This window comes from Vulpes lagopus, chromosome 13 (genome assembly GCF_018345385.1).
Source record: "Vulpes lagopus strain Blue_001 chromosome 13, ASM1834538v1, whole genome shotgun sequence".
Classification (NCBI taxonomy): domain Eukaryota; kingdom Metazoa; phylum Chordata; class Mammalia; order Carnivora; family Canidae; genus Vulpes; species Vulpes lagopus.
Window position 1 is genome coordinate 38,098,350 of NC_054836.1, and position 16,991 is coordinate 38,115,340.

A 16,991-nucleotide genomic window follows, 5' to 3' on the forward strand; every position below is an offset into this window, starting at 1 on the left:
TGCTCTGGGGCCTGCAGAGGGAAGTGACCTGCTGCCTGGCTCCATGGGACACTGCTGGCTTCTTCCTGAATGCATCTCCTGCAACTTGGGGTGATTGGTAGTGGCCACGGGCACATCTGAAGTACAACATGGTTGACTGCACAGAGTCCCATTTCCAAGTATATATATAAAATTCACCATAAATTTGGGATAGAATAATCAGGAATACAATGGAGGCTAAAACATGAATCTCAGCGCAGTGAATGCAATTATTTCACTGGGATTTTCAAAATCCAGAAAGTTAAATTCTATCTCCCTTCATCCCAAAGAATGCTACCATGTTTCTGTTTTCTTTGTCCCAAAAATATAAAATGCCCTTGAACTACAAATTAGATGGGAGGGTGCTTTTGAGAATAGGGACTGAAAGGAAAAAGAAGCATTTCCCCCTCCAGGTAGTTTTGAGACTCTAACAGGATGCATCCCTAAGCTGTTTACATTTCAGAAAAGCCCTTCATAGGGCTGGTACTCACTAGTAGCTTTTTAAGTCTGCATACAGTCCCATATCATATTCTAATTTATCCCCACTTCCATCTCAAATAAGATGACTACGAAGGTGGTATTTGGTCCATTTGTCCTTGTGATTCCAAAATAAAACATAAGGTCAACTGAGATAACAGCAGTGGGACAATTTTTTTAAATTTCCAAATATGTATAACAAAGCTACATCCATTCAGGCTGCACGTCTTGCTTGTGTTGTGGGTTTTTTTGGTTTGTTTCTTTGTTTTTTGTCTTTTTTTTTTTTTTTTAGCCAGCCTCTGGAGGAGGCCCATTTAATAGTCAATATCGCTAAGAGTCTACATTTTCCTTCACAATGTGAAAACTAGATTTGTTTTCCTCTTGAGCATCCTTAAATCTACAGCCTGCTTTTCCTGTCTGTGGAGAATTTGGATACATGCTTGAAAAGAAAAGAACAAAAAAAAAAAAAAAAAAAAGAAAGAAGAAGAAGAAGAAAAGAAAAGAACAAAGCACATACCAAAGAATTGGACTGTGTCATTTAAACTGCTTAGAAATGGAAATGATATTCACATTGTACTCATCTTGACTTCTTGATATGGAAGGAATGGATGCAATATTTAATGAGCCATTTATTGTCTTAAAAATGCTACTCACTTGCAGATTCCAAAAGGCTGCTAACTCCATTTTGAAAATGCAATGCTGTCCGACTACTTGGTTATTTGGTGTGACACTGAAAAAAAATCATGCGTTTTTTCCCTTTACTTATTCTACTTTTCATTCATAGAATTCTATATGCTCTGGAATTATTTAAGTATCTGTAAGTGTTTTCTGGAGAAATCTTTTTACTACACCATTATACTTGATATTCCATAGGATTGTTATGGACATGAGAGCAAAAGGCTTAAAAATCAGGCTTTGGTTTTAATGTAATCTGGGTAGAAGATGGCATTGCTTTGATAACACACTTCGACTGCTGCATAAATTGTGTTTTTGTACTTTAAAGTAACATATTTAAAAAGACAAAGTTTCCCCTTTCAGTAGTTATAATCTGTATTACTCAAGACTGCTGCAAAACTCACAAAAGAGTGAAATGAGTAAGAAGAAAGTATAGGGAAGAGATAAGACAAAGCGTTATCAGAACACAACACAAAGGAAGGACATGAATTCTCTACATTTGTCTATAAGGCAGATGGTCAAACTTTTTATACAAGATCTAAATTACGGTGTTATTAAGAGGTAGAAAATACCAAAACAGTATTTAAGAAAAACTTGTTATTTAAAATAATCAGTTATTTTGCTAAACCTTTAGAAAGTCGAACTGCAGTGTGGAATGTACTGTATGTTTTATGCTAAACTGGAACATTCCACACTCAACAGAGCTAGAGTAAAGGGTGGGGAACCTAGTGCGGGGTGGGGTGGGGGTGGGGGAGGGAGTGGGAAGCAAAAAAGTTAACTTGTCAAGAATTCAGTTCTCACGAAGGAGAATCTCCTACTGGATCTCTGGGATGCCACTCTAGCATTTAATTAATGGGAATTTGTCAGATTAATGACAATTTCTCTGAGTAACAGGGTACAATTTTGCACATAAGGCAATAAAACTCTAGGGAGGGATGAGCTCAAATGCTTCCTCCTCTTCAGGAAGGTGCCACATCTATCTGATATAAAAACATACATTCCACTAATCTTATGCCATCCTCCCAACCACCAAAATGCAAATGCAAACATTCTTCAGACTCCAGCACCAGCAGAATTGTTCTGTATGAGCAATTCAAGAGCTGTCGGAGGCAAAAAGATATCTGAGCTACCAAATTAAACTTGGGTAGCTTACGCATGAGTGAGTAACCCTGCGTATTCTTATTTCTTAATGCACCTGGGAGAGATAAATTTTTTTCTCCAACACAATTTTATAAGGCATAAATTTAATTTGAATTTTCCTAACCTTTGGAAAATTAGTGTTAAAGCTGCTTTTTTTTTAAACCCACACATTAACATTCAATCTTTCATTTTATTAAATAGTTTATATATAAAATGAAATATCAAGGTGTTCTACATTCATATAAACAATCATGATAGCATTTGAAATTGTAAAGAAACCTACTGAAGAAAATACATAAATACTTACAATGCTAAGCTAAGCACAGGTGATCATTCTAGATAATTTCTCCTAAATACATAGACACAGGTTTGTGGCTTTGGAAAGCAAACACAGGAGAAGTCTAAGGGTGCATCATTCTTCTTTCCTTCTTCACCACAAGACAGGATGGTCCAGTTTGGAAAAACCAAGATCTTTTCTAAGTTCTAAATAGGTACCATTGCTCACCCAGGAGTCATCACTGGATTTCCTGTGAAAGAGAAAAGAATTTCTTGAAGGTTATTGAGATTATTGTCACATTATCTCTTTATCTCCTTTCTTTTTCCCCAACCCTGGGCCTGGCTGTCTTTCTCATAGGCTTACGATAGCCCTGACAGTCTCCTAAGGGACCTGTGAGGGAACAGGAAGCCTGGAAACCAGGCTTTGTTACTCCTAGCTTTGCCTTCTCAAACTCAGAGGCTGTGAAAAATGGTGCTTCCGAGAGAAGCATGGATAAGGGAAGAGTCTGTCATACACAAAACACGGCTGGAAAGAAGGCCACCACCTTGGGTGTGACTATGTAAAAGCTGCAAATCAACCAGGTGGTTGATACCAAGTTACAAGTTCACGTTTAAAACAAAAGGAATTGGAAGACATAGGAGTCAGGAGAGAATAGCCTTGGTTTACTTTCTTTGAGTAGATAATATAATAAATAGATAAAAATTCAAAAGCTACAAAAGAGTGGATAGCTAAAAGTTTTCTTTCTATTCTTATCTCCCAGACTCCCAGTCCTTTTTCTTCAGAGGCAATGATCTTATAAGCTTCACTCTTTCAGAGAAATTTCATGCACGTGTGAACATGCGTACATATACATACACGGTCTCTCCTATTTTTTACACAATGACAGCACCGTATGGTGTCCTACCCTTTGAATTTTTGGCATAACAATATCTACTGGAGATCATTTTCCATTGTCACAATAGAGTCAACAAACTATAGCCCAAGGGCCACATCCAGCCTTCTGCCTATATTTGTAATATTGTTTTTTTTAATTGAAGTATAATTAACATACAGTGTTATATTAGTTTTAGGCGTACAACATACTGATTCAACAATTCTATACATGTCATTCTATCAGTGGTTACCATACATTATTATAATATTATTGACTATATTACCTATGCTGTGTTTTTCATCTCTGTGGCTTATTTATAGCTAGATCTCCTTTAATCTTACTACCTTTTTATTGGAATATGACCACACCCCTTCATTTAGCTATTGTGTTTGGCTGCTTTTATGCTGCCCAGTGGGCCTGGGTAATTACTACTAAGACCTCACGGCCCACAAAGCTAACAATATTTACCATTTGTCTTTTATAGGAAGAGTTTGGTGACTCTGGCAATAGGGAATCCTAATTTCTTTTTAAAGAATTGCATGATATTCCACTGGAGAAATGGACCACAATTCAACAAGTACCTCACCAGTGAGACTTAAGGAGGTTATTTTTAATCTCTAGCTACCACAAACATATGTTACTAATGTGACAGACATTTAACAGTATGTAATTTTATATGAGTGAGAACAGTTACATTAAAAATTAAAAAAAAAAAAAATTCTTGTTAAGTAGGGACGCCTGAGTGGCTCAGCGGTTGAGCACCTGCCTTTGGCCCAGGGCCTGATCCCTGGGTCCCAGGATTGAGTCTCACATAGGGCTCCCTGCTGGGAGCCTGCTTCTCCATCTGCCTAGGTCTCTGCCTCTCTCTCTCTGTCTCTCGTGAATAAATAAATAAAATCTTAAAAAAAAAAAATCCTGTAAGTAGAACTGCTATGTCAAAGAATATGTGCATTTGTAATTTTGTCTCATATTTCATGTTTTAGAAGCAAAAGTGGAGAGTGCCTGCTTTCCCATGCTCTCAGGAACACAGATTTTTGTCATGCTGGGTTCCCTCTTCTAATAAAGAGATATGTCTAAAATGAACCAGTCTGCATTTCAGATACTTTACTATGACACAAGGAGCCTCACTCTGTCCCAATTCTAGTTTCTACTTGAAATTCCTGCTGATGCTTTCTTTGTTCCTACAGGCCTCTCTGTCACCTCTTTGCCAGGACCACTACTCCTGAGGATTCTTTGCCTTTTTTCCAGCTCTTTATTTGCTGAATCCAATACTCTGAGAATTTCATAGACAATCACAAGGAAAAGGAGCTGTGGCCACCTGACTGCAGCTGTGTTCAGTCCTTTTCCATTCCATTCTAGGTGGTTGCAACAACAGCCTAAATAAGGTTTTATATTTTGCATTTAAATATTAATTCATTTCCCATAGAGTTCCACAGACTTTGTGAAGTTATTTTTGATGCTTTCACATTAGGTTGAATTGATGAATCTCCCTACCTAGTTCTTGAGACAGCTTGGTTACCCGCAAGTTTTAATGATCCTAAAAAATACTGCAATGAACATCTTTATAAATGTAGACTTCCTTGTTCAAAATGACACTAGATGAATTATGAAAGAAAAAAAGAACTGACCTACTTAAGGGTATATGTGTATATCTACCAATTGATCAGTAAATCAATGGATCAATCTGTTAATCCATCCATTTATCTCTCGCCTTTTTTTTTTTTTTAAGATTTTATTTATTTATTTGAGAAAGAGAGCAGAGAGCACAAGGGAGGAGTGGGAGTGCAGAGGGAGGGGGAAAAGCAGGTTCTCTGCTGAGTGGGCAGCCCGATGCAGGGCTTGATCACAGGACCGCAGGATCATGATCTGAGCCAGAGGCAGACGCTTAACCAACACCCCTATCTCTTGCCGTTAAAAAAAAAAAAAAAAAAAAAAAGTTTAAAGTGTCTTGTTTTTAAAGTATTTAAACAGAGTCATGAATATTTTGGGATGAAACTCTGGCCAGTTGAATAATCTTCATTTGCTTGTAACCTGAGTTTGTAGAAATGATTAGAAGGGATCTGAAAAAATTCACATTGGTTCCAGGGGGAAAAAAGCATTATATTTTAGAGATAAAACATTACTTGTTGCTATTTTGCCATTTTGGAACACACACTTCATTGCTGCTGCTGCTGCTAGATTAGTAGCTAATTCCTGTTGTCCACTAAAACACAGTGACAACAACAAAAAACCCCTTGAAACAACAAAACCCAGGCTGCCCTGAAAGTATGCCTGAGGTGGAATGGGTAGGGCAAGAATCTGCTGTTCTTCTATATGGGCCTGGTTTAATGTTGATTTTTATTTATTTATTTATTTATTTTAATGAACAAACAAAAAAAGCCTCTAAAACCATACAGAGCCCTGGGTTATAGGCAGGAGGGCCAAGCCCTGGTCCAGGACATCTGACTTGGGCCTTCCATAGATCACCTATGTTCCCCGGGCCTCTGTTTCTTCTCAGTTAATATAAAAGAAGGGGTGAAGGGCTGATGATCTGTGATGCTCCTTCTAAATGGTTAAGTCGATTTTTAACAACACCTTTAATGGCAAGTTATTTTAAAATTAATAAGAGGGGCACCTGGGTGGCTCAACCAGTTAAGCATCTGCTCAGGTCATGATCTCAGGGTCCTGGGTTCCAGCCCCACGTCCAGCTCCCTGCTCAGCAGGGAGTATGCTTCTCACTCTCCCTCCGCCTGCTGCTCCCTCTGCTTGTGCCCTCTCTCTTTCTCTCCCTGTCAAATAAATAAATAAATAAATCTTCAAAAAAAATTTTTTTTAAACTAAAATTAATGGTAAATGTTCCCAGTCCAAACTGCAGTGCTTTGGAATGAATCAAGCATTAGATCACTTGCAAGTACCATGTTCCAGAGGAGAGGTTTTGGCACTCTGAAGCAGGAGAGACCCCCACATCGCTCGCATAGGGGGAGGAGACGCCCCCTCCCTTTCCGTCCCTGTGAACCAAAGCCTCAGGAGTCATCAGTCCCTGCCAACCCAGGACCCACGTGACGTGCATGCACCTGAAAAACCGTGGCTGGTGCTCCACGCTGTTTTCTTCCAAGACCCGCCGCCTCTCTCGCTGCAGCTGCTCAATCCTCTGCTTTTGTATTTCAGCTTCTTCTATATTCCCTTCTTCAAGGAACCTGGGGCATTAAAGGGGAAAATAATACAATACAAATTCCAAGAAAATATTGTAATCACGACTACTAGAACTATGTTTCTAGGATTGGAGATTCAGTCCACTTCCCTAATCATCAGGCCCCTCTCCAACCCTAAAGATAGTATTTTGTGGTACTTAGTGACATAGTATTTGTTGAACTGGTGGTACATAATGGTTCAAAAAATTCTATCTATAAAAAGGAATTTGTCCCTTTTGTCCCTGTCTCTCATCCCACCATGCCTTTTTCCAGGAGCTGCAGAGCGCATCAAACTGTTGAGTCTGATAGGTTAAGAATTAATATGTCAACATGCTTTTAAAAATATGTATTTCTTTCAGTGAGACTGAGCATCTTTTCATATGTTAAAGGGACAGTTGCATTTCCTATTTCATGAGCAGTTCATTTTCCTATGTCCATTTTTTTTTAATGAGTTGATCTTAATTTTTGGAACCAATTCATGAAATAAGTCGCAAATATAGATTTCTCAGTTTGCCAGTTATGTCATTGATTCTGGGTATGTATATATACATGTGCATATATGTATATACACATCTTTAAAAATATGAAAATATATATATAATATACAAAAAAAAAATATATAAGTATGAGTGTATATGTAGTATATATGTTACTTTGTCATGAAGAGGGAGTCTCTTTCCTTCTGGGTGGGCAGAGATAATTATTTCCATTTTTCAGAATAAGAAACTGAGACTAAGAAAGATTACATAGCTTATTGTCAGCAAATGTAGGATCAGAAGTTAGATTTTTACACACTAAAATAACTTAAATCTGAGGTTATAAGGGAGTTGGGTATCCTTCACTCTTTCAGATACACGGAAGTTCTATATTATTGGATGCAATAAAACTCTTAAAAGTAAACACTTTTTTTGGGATATTTCAGTAGAATCAAGGCTCTACTGATGAATAAAGGTCAGGCCACATGTAGAATTAAGCTGGGTTCCACTATTTCCATGACATGATTGCTTAGAGTCCCCCTAGATCTCTACTGCTGATGACACCATCTCTCGGGTGCCTCTGGTGGTCTGGGAGTTGTTAATAAGATTTTTCATAAAGAGTTTTACATCTCTGGAGATAAAGATCTTTTAAAAAGTACTTACCTTTGGTCTGGTCTAAACCGAGTGTCAGTAGGTGGTAATAAAGGCTTTGAAAATGGATCCATTTCATTTAATTCTAGTGCAAATTGTGTGAAGCCATAATATTGCTCATAGCCTTTTGGCATGGGGTCTAAAAGAAAAAGAAAGCATTCATCTCTAACTTGCTTTCATTTACATTATATTTTAATTCCTTCACCTTTTTCATCTCAGACCAGCTATAATTTTTCTCTCTCAGTTTTAAATTCCTCCATTTCTATTAAAGTATTCTGGCTATCAAACTGGTGGTGACCATTCTTGTATAAATCTTTTTCTCCAGAAGTTTTCTTCTACCTACAAGGATAAGACCTCTTTTGTGTGGTCATATAGGGAATTTATGTAATGCCATGAAGTTTTTATACTGTGTAAGCTATAAAAAAAGTTTGTTACAAAAATAAACATGTTAAAAAGAACTCTGGGTCCATTTTTTTCCTGACTAACAAGACTCTCACCCTGGAGAATTGATTTTTCATTTAAAAGATGTCAAATCCTCCTGGAACTCTGTCTAGTTCCTAGAATAGTGCTGAACCCATAGCAAGTGGTCAATGCTATTCTTTACTTCCATTCCTGCCCCCCCTTTTGTTTTACCAACTCTTGTCCCTGCAAATGTTATATATTTAAATTTAAATCTAGTTCAGCAGAAGCCAGGAATAAACAGGGATTAAACCAGCAGAGAAATGCTGCCTGATGTAAAGAGTACAGAGAAAATGGAACCGAACGAAGTAAGGCTGTTGGGCTACTGCCATATATAGGATGGGACCCTGGAGCTGTCCGGCTGCAAACACAGATTATCATTCAAGAAAAGGCAAGAATGAATGGGAAGGTGATTCAGAGATCATTAGTGCTGCCCTTCCCACCACAGGCCCAGACTACACAGGCCCGGGGGGAAGGCTGCTTCCACCTTTCAAAGGGTGGGGCCACTGGTGGAGTTTCAACTTGCCATGCTGCCACCACCCAGAGCCTTAGGGACCTTGGGACAGAGCCACTGCCCCAACGGATCTGGAGGGCGGGGCACTGAGCCAAAAAATATCATCTGCTGTCTTAGGATCTAATGGCATTTGCTTTACTGGGTTTTGGACTTACCTGGTACCCATCGTCCCTGTCTTATGCCTCCTTTTTTGGAATGAAAATGTCTATCCTATGCATGTCCTGCCATCGTATTTAGAAGCACATTTTGGCTTTATGGGTTCACAGCTAGAGAAGATGAATTATACCTCAAGTCTCACCCATACCTCATTTAGATGATATTTAGCAGAGACTTTGGATTTTAGACTTTAGAGCTGATGCTGGAATTAGTTAAGAATTTGGGGGCTGTTAGGATGGAATAAATATTTTACATGTAAGGAGGCTGTGGCTTTGGGGGGCCAGGGGCAGTGTTACAGACTGAAGGTTTGTATCCTTCCAACATTCATACATTGAAGCCCGACCCCTTCACATGGCTGTATTTGGAGAGGGAGCCAAAGAAAGTCATTAAGGTTAAATAAGGTAAAAAGGGTGCAGCCCTGGTCTGGAGGCTGTCTGCAAGCCAAGAAGAGGCTCTCCCCAGAGCCCAAATTTGCCAGCACCTTGATCTTTGATTTTCCAGCCCCTCTGATTTTATCCCTAGAGCTGTAAGAAAACACATTTCTGTTGTTAAATCATCCAGTCTGGGACACCTGAGTAGGTCGGTGGTTGCCTTCTGCTCAAGGCGTGATCCTGGAATCTCTGGATCGTATCCCACATTGGGCTCCCTGTATGGAGCCCGCTTCTCCCTCTGCCTGTGTCTCTGCCTCTCTCTCTCTCTGTGTCTCTCATGAATAAATAAAATCTTAAAAAAATAAAATAAATCATCTGGTCTGTGGTATTTATTATAGCAACCCTAGTGGACTAATCCAAGTGTATTGTCTTAACTTGAATCCCAGCCAAAAATCAACCTTTTTTTATGCTTTTTTTTATATTGGGTAAACCAAATGTAGACCAATAAAATCCACTTCTAGCCTTAGCAGGCAGGCATTGCTTTCACATACAAATACAAACACTTTCCACGAACTGTTCTGTAGACCCAGTTTTCCAAGCTTAGGGAGTCCTTTCTGTCTAATTTAAAATCTAATCTGCTGTGTATCCTAGTCATGAAAATAGCAGCAAAGCTTCCTATCGTGCATTCAAAAATCCAGCCCAGTCTCCCAACCACCAGAGTGAAGACAGTGCTTCTTCTTGAAGATGGGCCAGCGACTCTTATAGCCAAGGCAGAAACACAAAGTCAGTGAGCAACAACAAGAAGCGTAACAGCTCACACCGTGTGCTTTGTCAATGTGCTACTTTAAATCCCAGAGACAATGGCTGTTCTCATCTCTGATACACACTTTAAGCAAAGGATAGTTGAGTGTCTCTCTGAACTTCAAAAGCTAGGAAGGTGGCCACTGGTGCCAATTCATTCTGGCTTCAAGGCTACCTCTGTGACAGTAGATGATACGTGGCTGCTACCTAGCAAAAGAGACACTGTTGGTTGCTTACCCTACAGTTATTTCCTTTTCTTACTTGCTAATGGGAAACTGATCTGTTCAAGTGGCATTGTGTCCTCCCTAGGGAGTGAATCTTCTTCTTTTTTTCTTTTTTTTAAGATTCTATTTATTTATTCATGAGAGACACAGAGAGGCAGAGACACAGGCAGAGGGAGAAGCAGGCTCCCTGCAGGGAGCCCAATGTGGGACTGGATCCCAGGACTCCAGGATCATGCCCTGGGTTGAAGGTGGTGCTAAACCGCTGAGCCATCCGGGCCAGCCCCTAAGGGGTGAATCTAAGCCCACCTGAATCTATCCTGCCTATCCAGTTGCCCATGACTGACTCAAGCATGGGTTTGGACCCACTTGAAGCTGACAAAACTTAATGACACGTTTGCTGGGGAATCCTAATAAATATTTCATTCCTGAAAAAAGAGAGGCACAAGAGAGGACAGTGCTTTTGTCCTTGCTTCTCCCCTGCCTAGTGAGCTGTCACATGAGGATAAGATAGTGAATCATGATAAATGTTTTACACCCATGAACAGAGACATCACTGCCATATTGGGAGTGGGAGAATGTGGTCTATGCTCTTGACACAGGTAACTTGCCTGTGTAGCAGCAACAACTTGCCTATGTAAGGCCATCCAACCCCTTCCTGGTTAAGTAATAGCACACATCCTAATGGTTTAAGTCACTATTAGAATGGTTTGTTGTTGTTGTTGTTGTTGCTTTATTTTGATCAGCCTAAAGTGTGCTAATGGTGGTATCTCAGAAAAATTATTTATAATATGGCCAAGACTTGGCAATACACTTTTCAGATTAGAAGATGGAAAAAAGTCTTAAAATGTTTGGGGGGACATGTTATGAAGGTTTGGCTTCCCTGGCCCTTCTCCCCACAGCTGCTTCAAGGGCTCAATATTTTTCCTAGAATTACAGGAGAGATCAGAGTGGCTGATGGTATTGGGTGAATCTGGGAGACCCCTCACTTTGGAGAAGCCCCAAGTCACTCTTCTTGTCTAGAACACTTTTCTCTTTATTTATTCCTACTCCAGAATGACCTCTTGTACTTCACCGACACTCCTTCTCCATACTCAGGGTAGGCACAGGAGTGACATGCGGAGCCTGGAAGATTTCCTCGGAGACAGTGACCATGGATTGGCAATGGCTTTGTCCTAGGATTAAGAACCTAGGAGACCAATTGAGGTGTGGATAAGCAGGAAGATGAGTCAGATAGGATTAGTGAATGAAAGAAGGGCTGGTCTCTTGAACAGAGTTCAAAGGTGGGAAATGTCAGAAAGGGAGACAGAACATGAAGACTCCTAACTCTGGGAAGTGAACTGGGGGTGGTGGAAGGGGAGGAGGGCAGGGGGTGGGGGTGAATGGGTGACGGGCACTGAGGGGGGCACTTGACGGGATGAGCACTGGGTGTTATTCTGTATGTTGGCAAATTGAACACCAATAAAAAATAAATTTATTATTTAAAAAAAGCAAAAACAAAAAAACAAAGCAGGTAGAGGCTGGAGACACAGGACTGTGGACACAGATGCCAGCCCCTCTGCAGTTCCTTTGGCCATGTCCGCCCACCCCCTGCCCAAGACTGATTAACCCAAATACTAACTCGCTCTCCAGACACAAGCGGATGAGGAGGAGCCACCGCAGTAGATGCTTTCATGCCACTTCCCGAATAGCCGATGCACCGCCTTTCCATTCTTGTCAAACACTGTACCTTCAATCTCACGAGCATTAGTGCTCCAGTATTTTGCCTATGATTCAAATGAGAGTTATCTGTTTAGTCCTTTGGAGTCAACTTATTACAGATACAAGAGAAAAAAACCCCTAGGAGTGATTCCACATTGCAATGAGTTTGCCAGTTCTGGGTTCTGGGCTTTTTTTTTAGTCATACTTTTAATGACTTAATAAAAATTAACACTAACCCTTTATTTATAGTTTGCAACGCAACAGCGTTTGTGAAAGATACAGGCTCCCCCCTATCTTTGCTACCTACAACATCAGAAGGAAAGGCTCAGGTCTCACACATTGGCCAAGTAATGTGGTTGGGTCCTAAGCCCCCTCCTCTGGCATAGCTGCTCCCTGGATGTCACTGCGGCTCTATTGCAATTGAAAAGTAACTCATATATATATTTTTTTCCCGGACAGTCTTTAGTAAACCACCAAAGGAGGCTCCTTTGTAAAGCACCCAATTTTCCATTTCTCTTATCATTTCTCCCCCAAACCAGATTTGTTCATCCAATCCCCTGGCACGTTATACAGCCCATATGTACCCCGTGGAGGGGTCCTGGTCTGAGAGCAGCTCAGCCCTGCGCAGCCCTGCGGGTTTCGTACAGTACCGCAAGGTGGCCAGCAGAGGGGGGTCTAACTCCCTAGAGTTGATTCTTCCCCAAGTCTCCCAATTACCTGGGCGCCCTAGAAAAATCTCTACGAAAGAATGGAAGGCATTACTTCATAAATCACAATTCCTAGTGCTATTTTCAGCCCAAACAGAATCCATATTTGGAAACCAATAAAGCTGAGCGGCACTTTGGGGCCACATTCCGATGGTCTAGTTTCCTCATTCTTTGTCTCTGGGGAAGATGGGAAGGAGAGAGCGCAGCAGCATCACAGAGCTGAAGCCCAAACCTCAACCTGAAGTCTCTACTCACATAAAAGTGGAGGAAAAGGGAAACAAATGCTGTCTAGGTTCGTAAGTTTATTCCAAAGCAGGTGTCAGATTTTCTGTTACAGACATTTGCTGACCAATCCAATGCTGGCAATACCGTGGGATGCCCCAGAGGAAGGCAGTCATGCTCCACTGGGAACGGCTGTATCTGCTTTTCAGATTCTCTCCCAACAGCAGAGGTACAGCCGATGTTCTAATTCCCTCCTCTCTCACAGCCACAGGAATCAATTCTCTTGCCCTAAGTGTGCAAGGACCAGGTGGGTGGTAGAAATGGGACTGAGCACCTTTCCTCGGGGAAGGTGCCGAGAAGTGGGTACCCTCACGTAGACTGGGGGTGTAGATCCCCACTCCAGCTTGCCTTTTTCTTCTTTTTGCAGAGAGCCTGCATGAAGTTTGAGGCAGGTTCATTTTTATTTCACCCTAAACACTATTAGCTTTTTACCTGTCTACATCCCAGTCTGAATTAAAGGATATAAGAGAGATCCCAATCCACCTCTCTCCATAGTGTCCCCTAGTATCAATAGGTGGTACAGAGAAGCACTGCATGAAATTCCACAATTAGAGCCTAATCTCTCTGCTTATGATTTTGATCCTAATTAAATGCAAATATTCCTGTAAGACCATTTTAAGTACATGAAATTTTTAAGGGCAAGAGGAATCTAAGGGAATCGAAGCATTTGGAAAGGTAAGCAGACTATTCCATGCTTTTGCCTTTGGCCAATCTGTTCATTTATCCTATGAATGTTCATGAGCCTTTCCAGACATCAGCCTACAGCAGTGAGCAAGATTAGATCAGGCTTTTGCTTTTCCGGAGTCAGGGATGGTGAGGAGGTGCAGGGAACAGAAAATGAAAATACACAAGCAAACCAGCAGCGAGCAAGCTAACTATGGGGAGGAATAAAAACTCTGAAGAAAATGGGATATGACAGGAAGTAACTAACAAGGCAGGGCTGATGGTGGAAGGATCTGGGGAGAGGGGCTCAAGCAGAAGGAGGTGGAGTGAGAAAAGCCAGTGTGGTCAGAGGATGGTGGGGAGGGAAGGGGAAACGGGGTGGTGGGAGCTGAGGTAGGAGAGGAATGAGTATGTGTGTGTGTGTGTGTGTGTGTGTGTACATACCTGTGCATGTACAGGTAGGTGTGTATGCATGTGTGCACACATGGGTATGCACTTACAGCCATGCATAGGTGTGTTGCATGCACATATATGTGTTCACACACATGCATACTTGCAGGTGTGCATGTGTGAACATAGGGCTGGGTGGGCAGTGTATACTGCATAGGGTCTTGTGGGCCACTGTCAGGAGGCAGGCTTTTATACTGGGAAAAATGAAAGTTGTTGGAGGATTTTTGTGATATACAGCATAACTTTCTTTTTTTAAATTCTAGTAAAATAGACAACAAAATGGACCATTTTAACCATTTCTAAGCATATAATTCAGTGACATTAAGCACATTCAACATGTTGTATAACTTACATCATCATTATAAATTTCCAGAACTTTTTCATCTTCCCAAACCCCAACTGTGCATCCATTACACACTAACTACCATTACCCAATCCTCCAGCTCCTGGCATCACCATTCCAAATTCTGTCTCTAGGAGTTCAACTGCTCTAGGTACCTCATATAATATGCATCCTTTTGTGTCTAGCTTATTACACTCAGCACATTGTCCTTAAGTTTCATCCATACTGTAGCATGATGAGTTATGTTTTAAGAGGGTCCCTTTGGCTGCTGTACTGAAAGACAGATCATTAGGGAGTATGAGTGGAAGGAGGAAGGCCAGAGCGGCCATGGCCCTGATCCAGGTGAGAGAGGTTGGCAAGGGGACACCAGGGAGTCCCTGGCATTACAGGCCTGATGGTGCAAAGGGGAAGGTGAAAAGTTCCCTGAGATATCCTGTGCCCTCAAGCCCCAGCTCGGCCAAGGCCTTTCCAGGGTCAAGCTTATGGGGCCACTTGGGTTACCTTTATAAAATTCACTTTGCAGTGGCAGGAGTCATCATTCAGGTTCTTGATGACAATCTCTCCATAGTGCTCAATCCATCTCTGCCCACTTAAGATGTTATGGATGCAAGAGGTCACTTTGTTCCACTCAAAATGATCTCCAAAGCTAAAAAGGAGGAAACAGTGACGTTAACAATTCCCAGAAGAGACAGCAGTGAATGCAAACAAATATTGCTATTTAAAAAAATAAGTCACAGTGAATTACTCATTCCTCCATTTATGGAAGCAGCACTGACTGGGCGCCTAAGCCGTGCTGGGCTTTCAGAGCTTCCACTCTCCAAGGAGACATGCATGCCACAGAAGGCCACGGCAGCCAGAATCAGGCACTCTGGAAGCTGCCAGGGACCTTACCAGAAGCTGGTGAGCTCCTGGAAAAAACCACTCTCTCCTTGGAAAGAGGAGAAAACTGAGAGCCAGAGATGACTTGCCTAAGTCAGCAAACTGGAAAGAAAAGGGAAGAGGCAACGGGGAAGGTGTGGGGATCTTTTGCAATCTGCTCTCTCTCTACACACATACATACGTGCATACACACAGAGATATGTGTATGTGTATATGCAGAGCCATGCATCTACCTTATATATAAATCTTAAGATACACATATCTTAAATCTTCTCATAATGAGAAAGTATTCAGATGCTACTTACAGAGTCATACAACAGTTATGAGGATAATGGTAATGAGACCAAACACTTACATGGCATAGACCCTGTGCTAAGTACTTTTTTTTCTATGCTTTACGTATATTATCTGTTTAATCTTCACAACAGCCCTGCGAAGTAGGTGGCTTGTTATTCCCATTTTATAGATGAGGGAACTAGTGATCAGAAGGGTTAAGTAACCTGCCCAAGGATCTGCAGTTAGTAAGCAGCAGTGAGCACATGAGTCCTGTTGGTCCTGTCCCAGGAGCCACCCTTAGAGCCAATTTGCTTTCTAAATGAGTATCAATAATCTCTGTTAGATCAAGATCATATTTTTCTTAAAAGGAATTTTGACAGTGAGATAGGACAACAAATGAAAGCAAAACTACCATTCTTAATTTTGTTAAAAGGGGAACTGAATTTTTAAAAAGCTTCTATTCAGGGAACTTTGGATTCCAGGTAGCATTCCTATTTGAAGGAAAGAAAATGTGAGCTTGTCAAAATGAGCTAAATTTGAACTTACTGTCAAACCAATTAAAAGAAAACAAACAAACAAACATGTACTCAATACCCTTGATGATAAATGGGAATGCCATTCTTAAAGCTATATCTTGGCCCTAAATTCTTTTTTTTTAATTTTTATTTTTTATTTTTTTTATTTTATGATAGTCACAGAGAGAGAGAGAGAGAGAGAGGCAGAGACATAGGCAGAGGGAGAAGCAGGCTCCATGCACTGGGAGCCTGATGTGGGATTCGATCCTGGGTCTCCAGGATCGCGCCCTGGGCCAAAGGCAGGTGCCAAACCGCTGCGCCACCCAGGGATCCCTTGGCCCTAAATTCTATACAGTTCTTAACCACAGAAGAACTTACGCTGGTAGAGTCACATGGGTCGTGCCAATGGGAACAATTTCCATGGATTTGCCCCAGAATTTGTTTTTCCATCTCACATCTGAAATGAAATACCAATTAGTACATATTTGGCAGGAGAGCTACATAGATCAAAGAATTCTTAGACTGGATAAATGATCAATCAGTATATAGAACAATCTTTTCATAATAAAATCCATTATCATATAGAATAATTTTTCATTCAGTATAAGTACCACTGAGTAGCTGGAACAGAATCAGGAAAACTAAAATTATAAGATAAAGTCCCTCCCTTTAAGAACTCACTGTACATAAGGCAGACAAAAGTGAAAACAAGTAATGTTCAAACAGAGAGCCACGGGCTATAACTGAGTATGTTGTAAGATGAAATGGAGCCAGAGACAGGAATGATCAGCATGCTTGGGGAAAGCATAAGGAGAGGCCTGTCTGAAGGGGCCACTTAGCCTGGGCTTTGAAGAATAAGCAGGAGTTCACCAGGCAGAGAAAAAGCAATATAAAG

General features: G+C 41.0%; 1 protein-coding gene across 5 annotated transcripts in view; it reads right to left on the reverse strand.

The window, feature by feature from the left end:
- Positions 1-2,486: 2,486 nt before the first annotated feature.
- OSBPL3 (oxysterol binding protein like 3) overlaps positions 2,487-16,991 on the reverse strand; it is a 175,894-nt gene continuing 161,389 nt past the window's right edge. For all 5 annotated transcript variants that reach the window (XM_041727839.1, XM_041727836.1, XM_041727838.1 and 2 more), the window contains 6 exons: positions 16,475-16,553; positions 14,928-15,072; positions 11,902-12,046; positions 7,771-7,897; positions 6,515-6,637; positions 2,487-2,837 (listed from right to left, as the gene is read on the reverse strand). In XM_041727839.1, the coding sequence (XP_041583773.1) occupies positions 2,741-2,837; positions 6,515-6,637; positions 7,771-7,897; positions 11,902-12,046; positions 14,928-15,072; positions 16,475-16,553 (716 nt within the window). In that variant the 3' untranslated portion in view covers positions 2,487-2,740. The remainder of the gene's footprint in view (positions 2,838-6,514; positions 6,638-7,770; positions 7,898-11,901; positions 12,047-14,927; positions 15,073-16,474; positions 16,554-16,991) is intronic.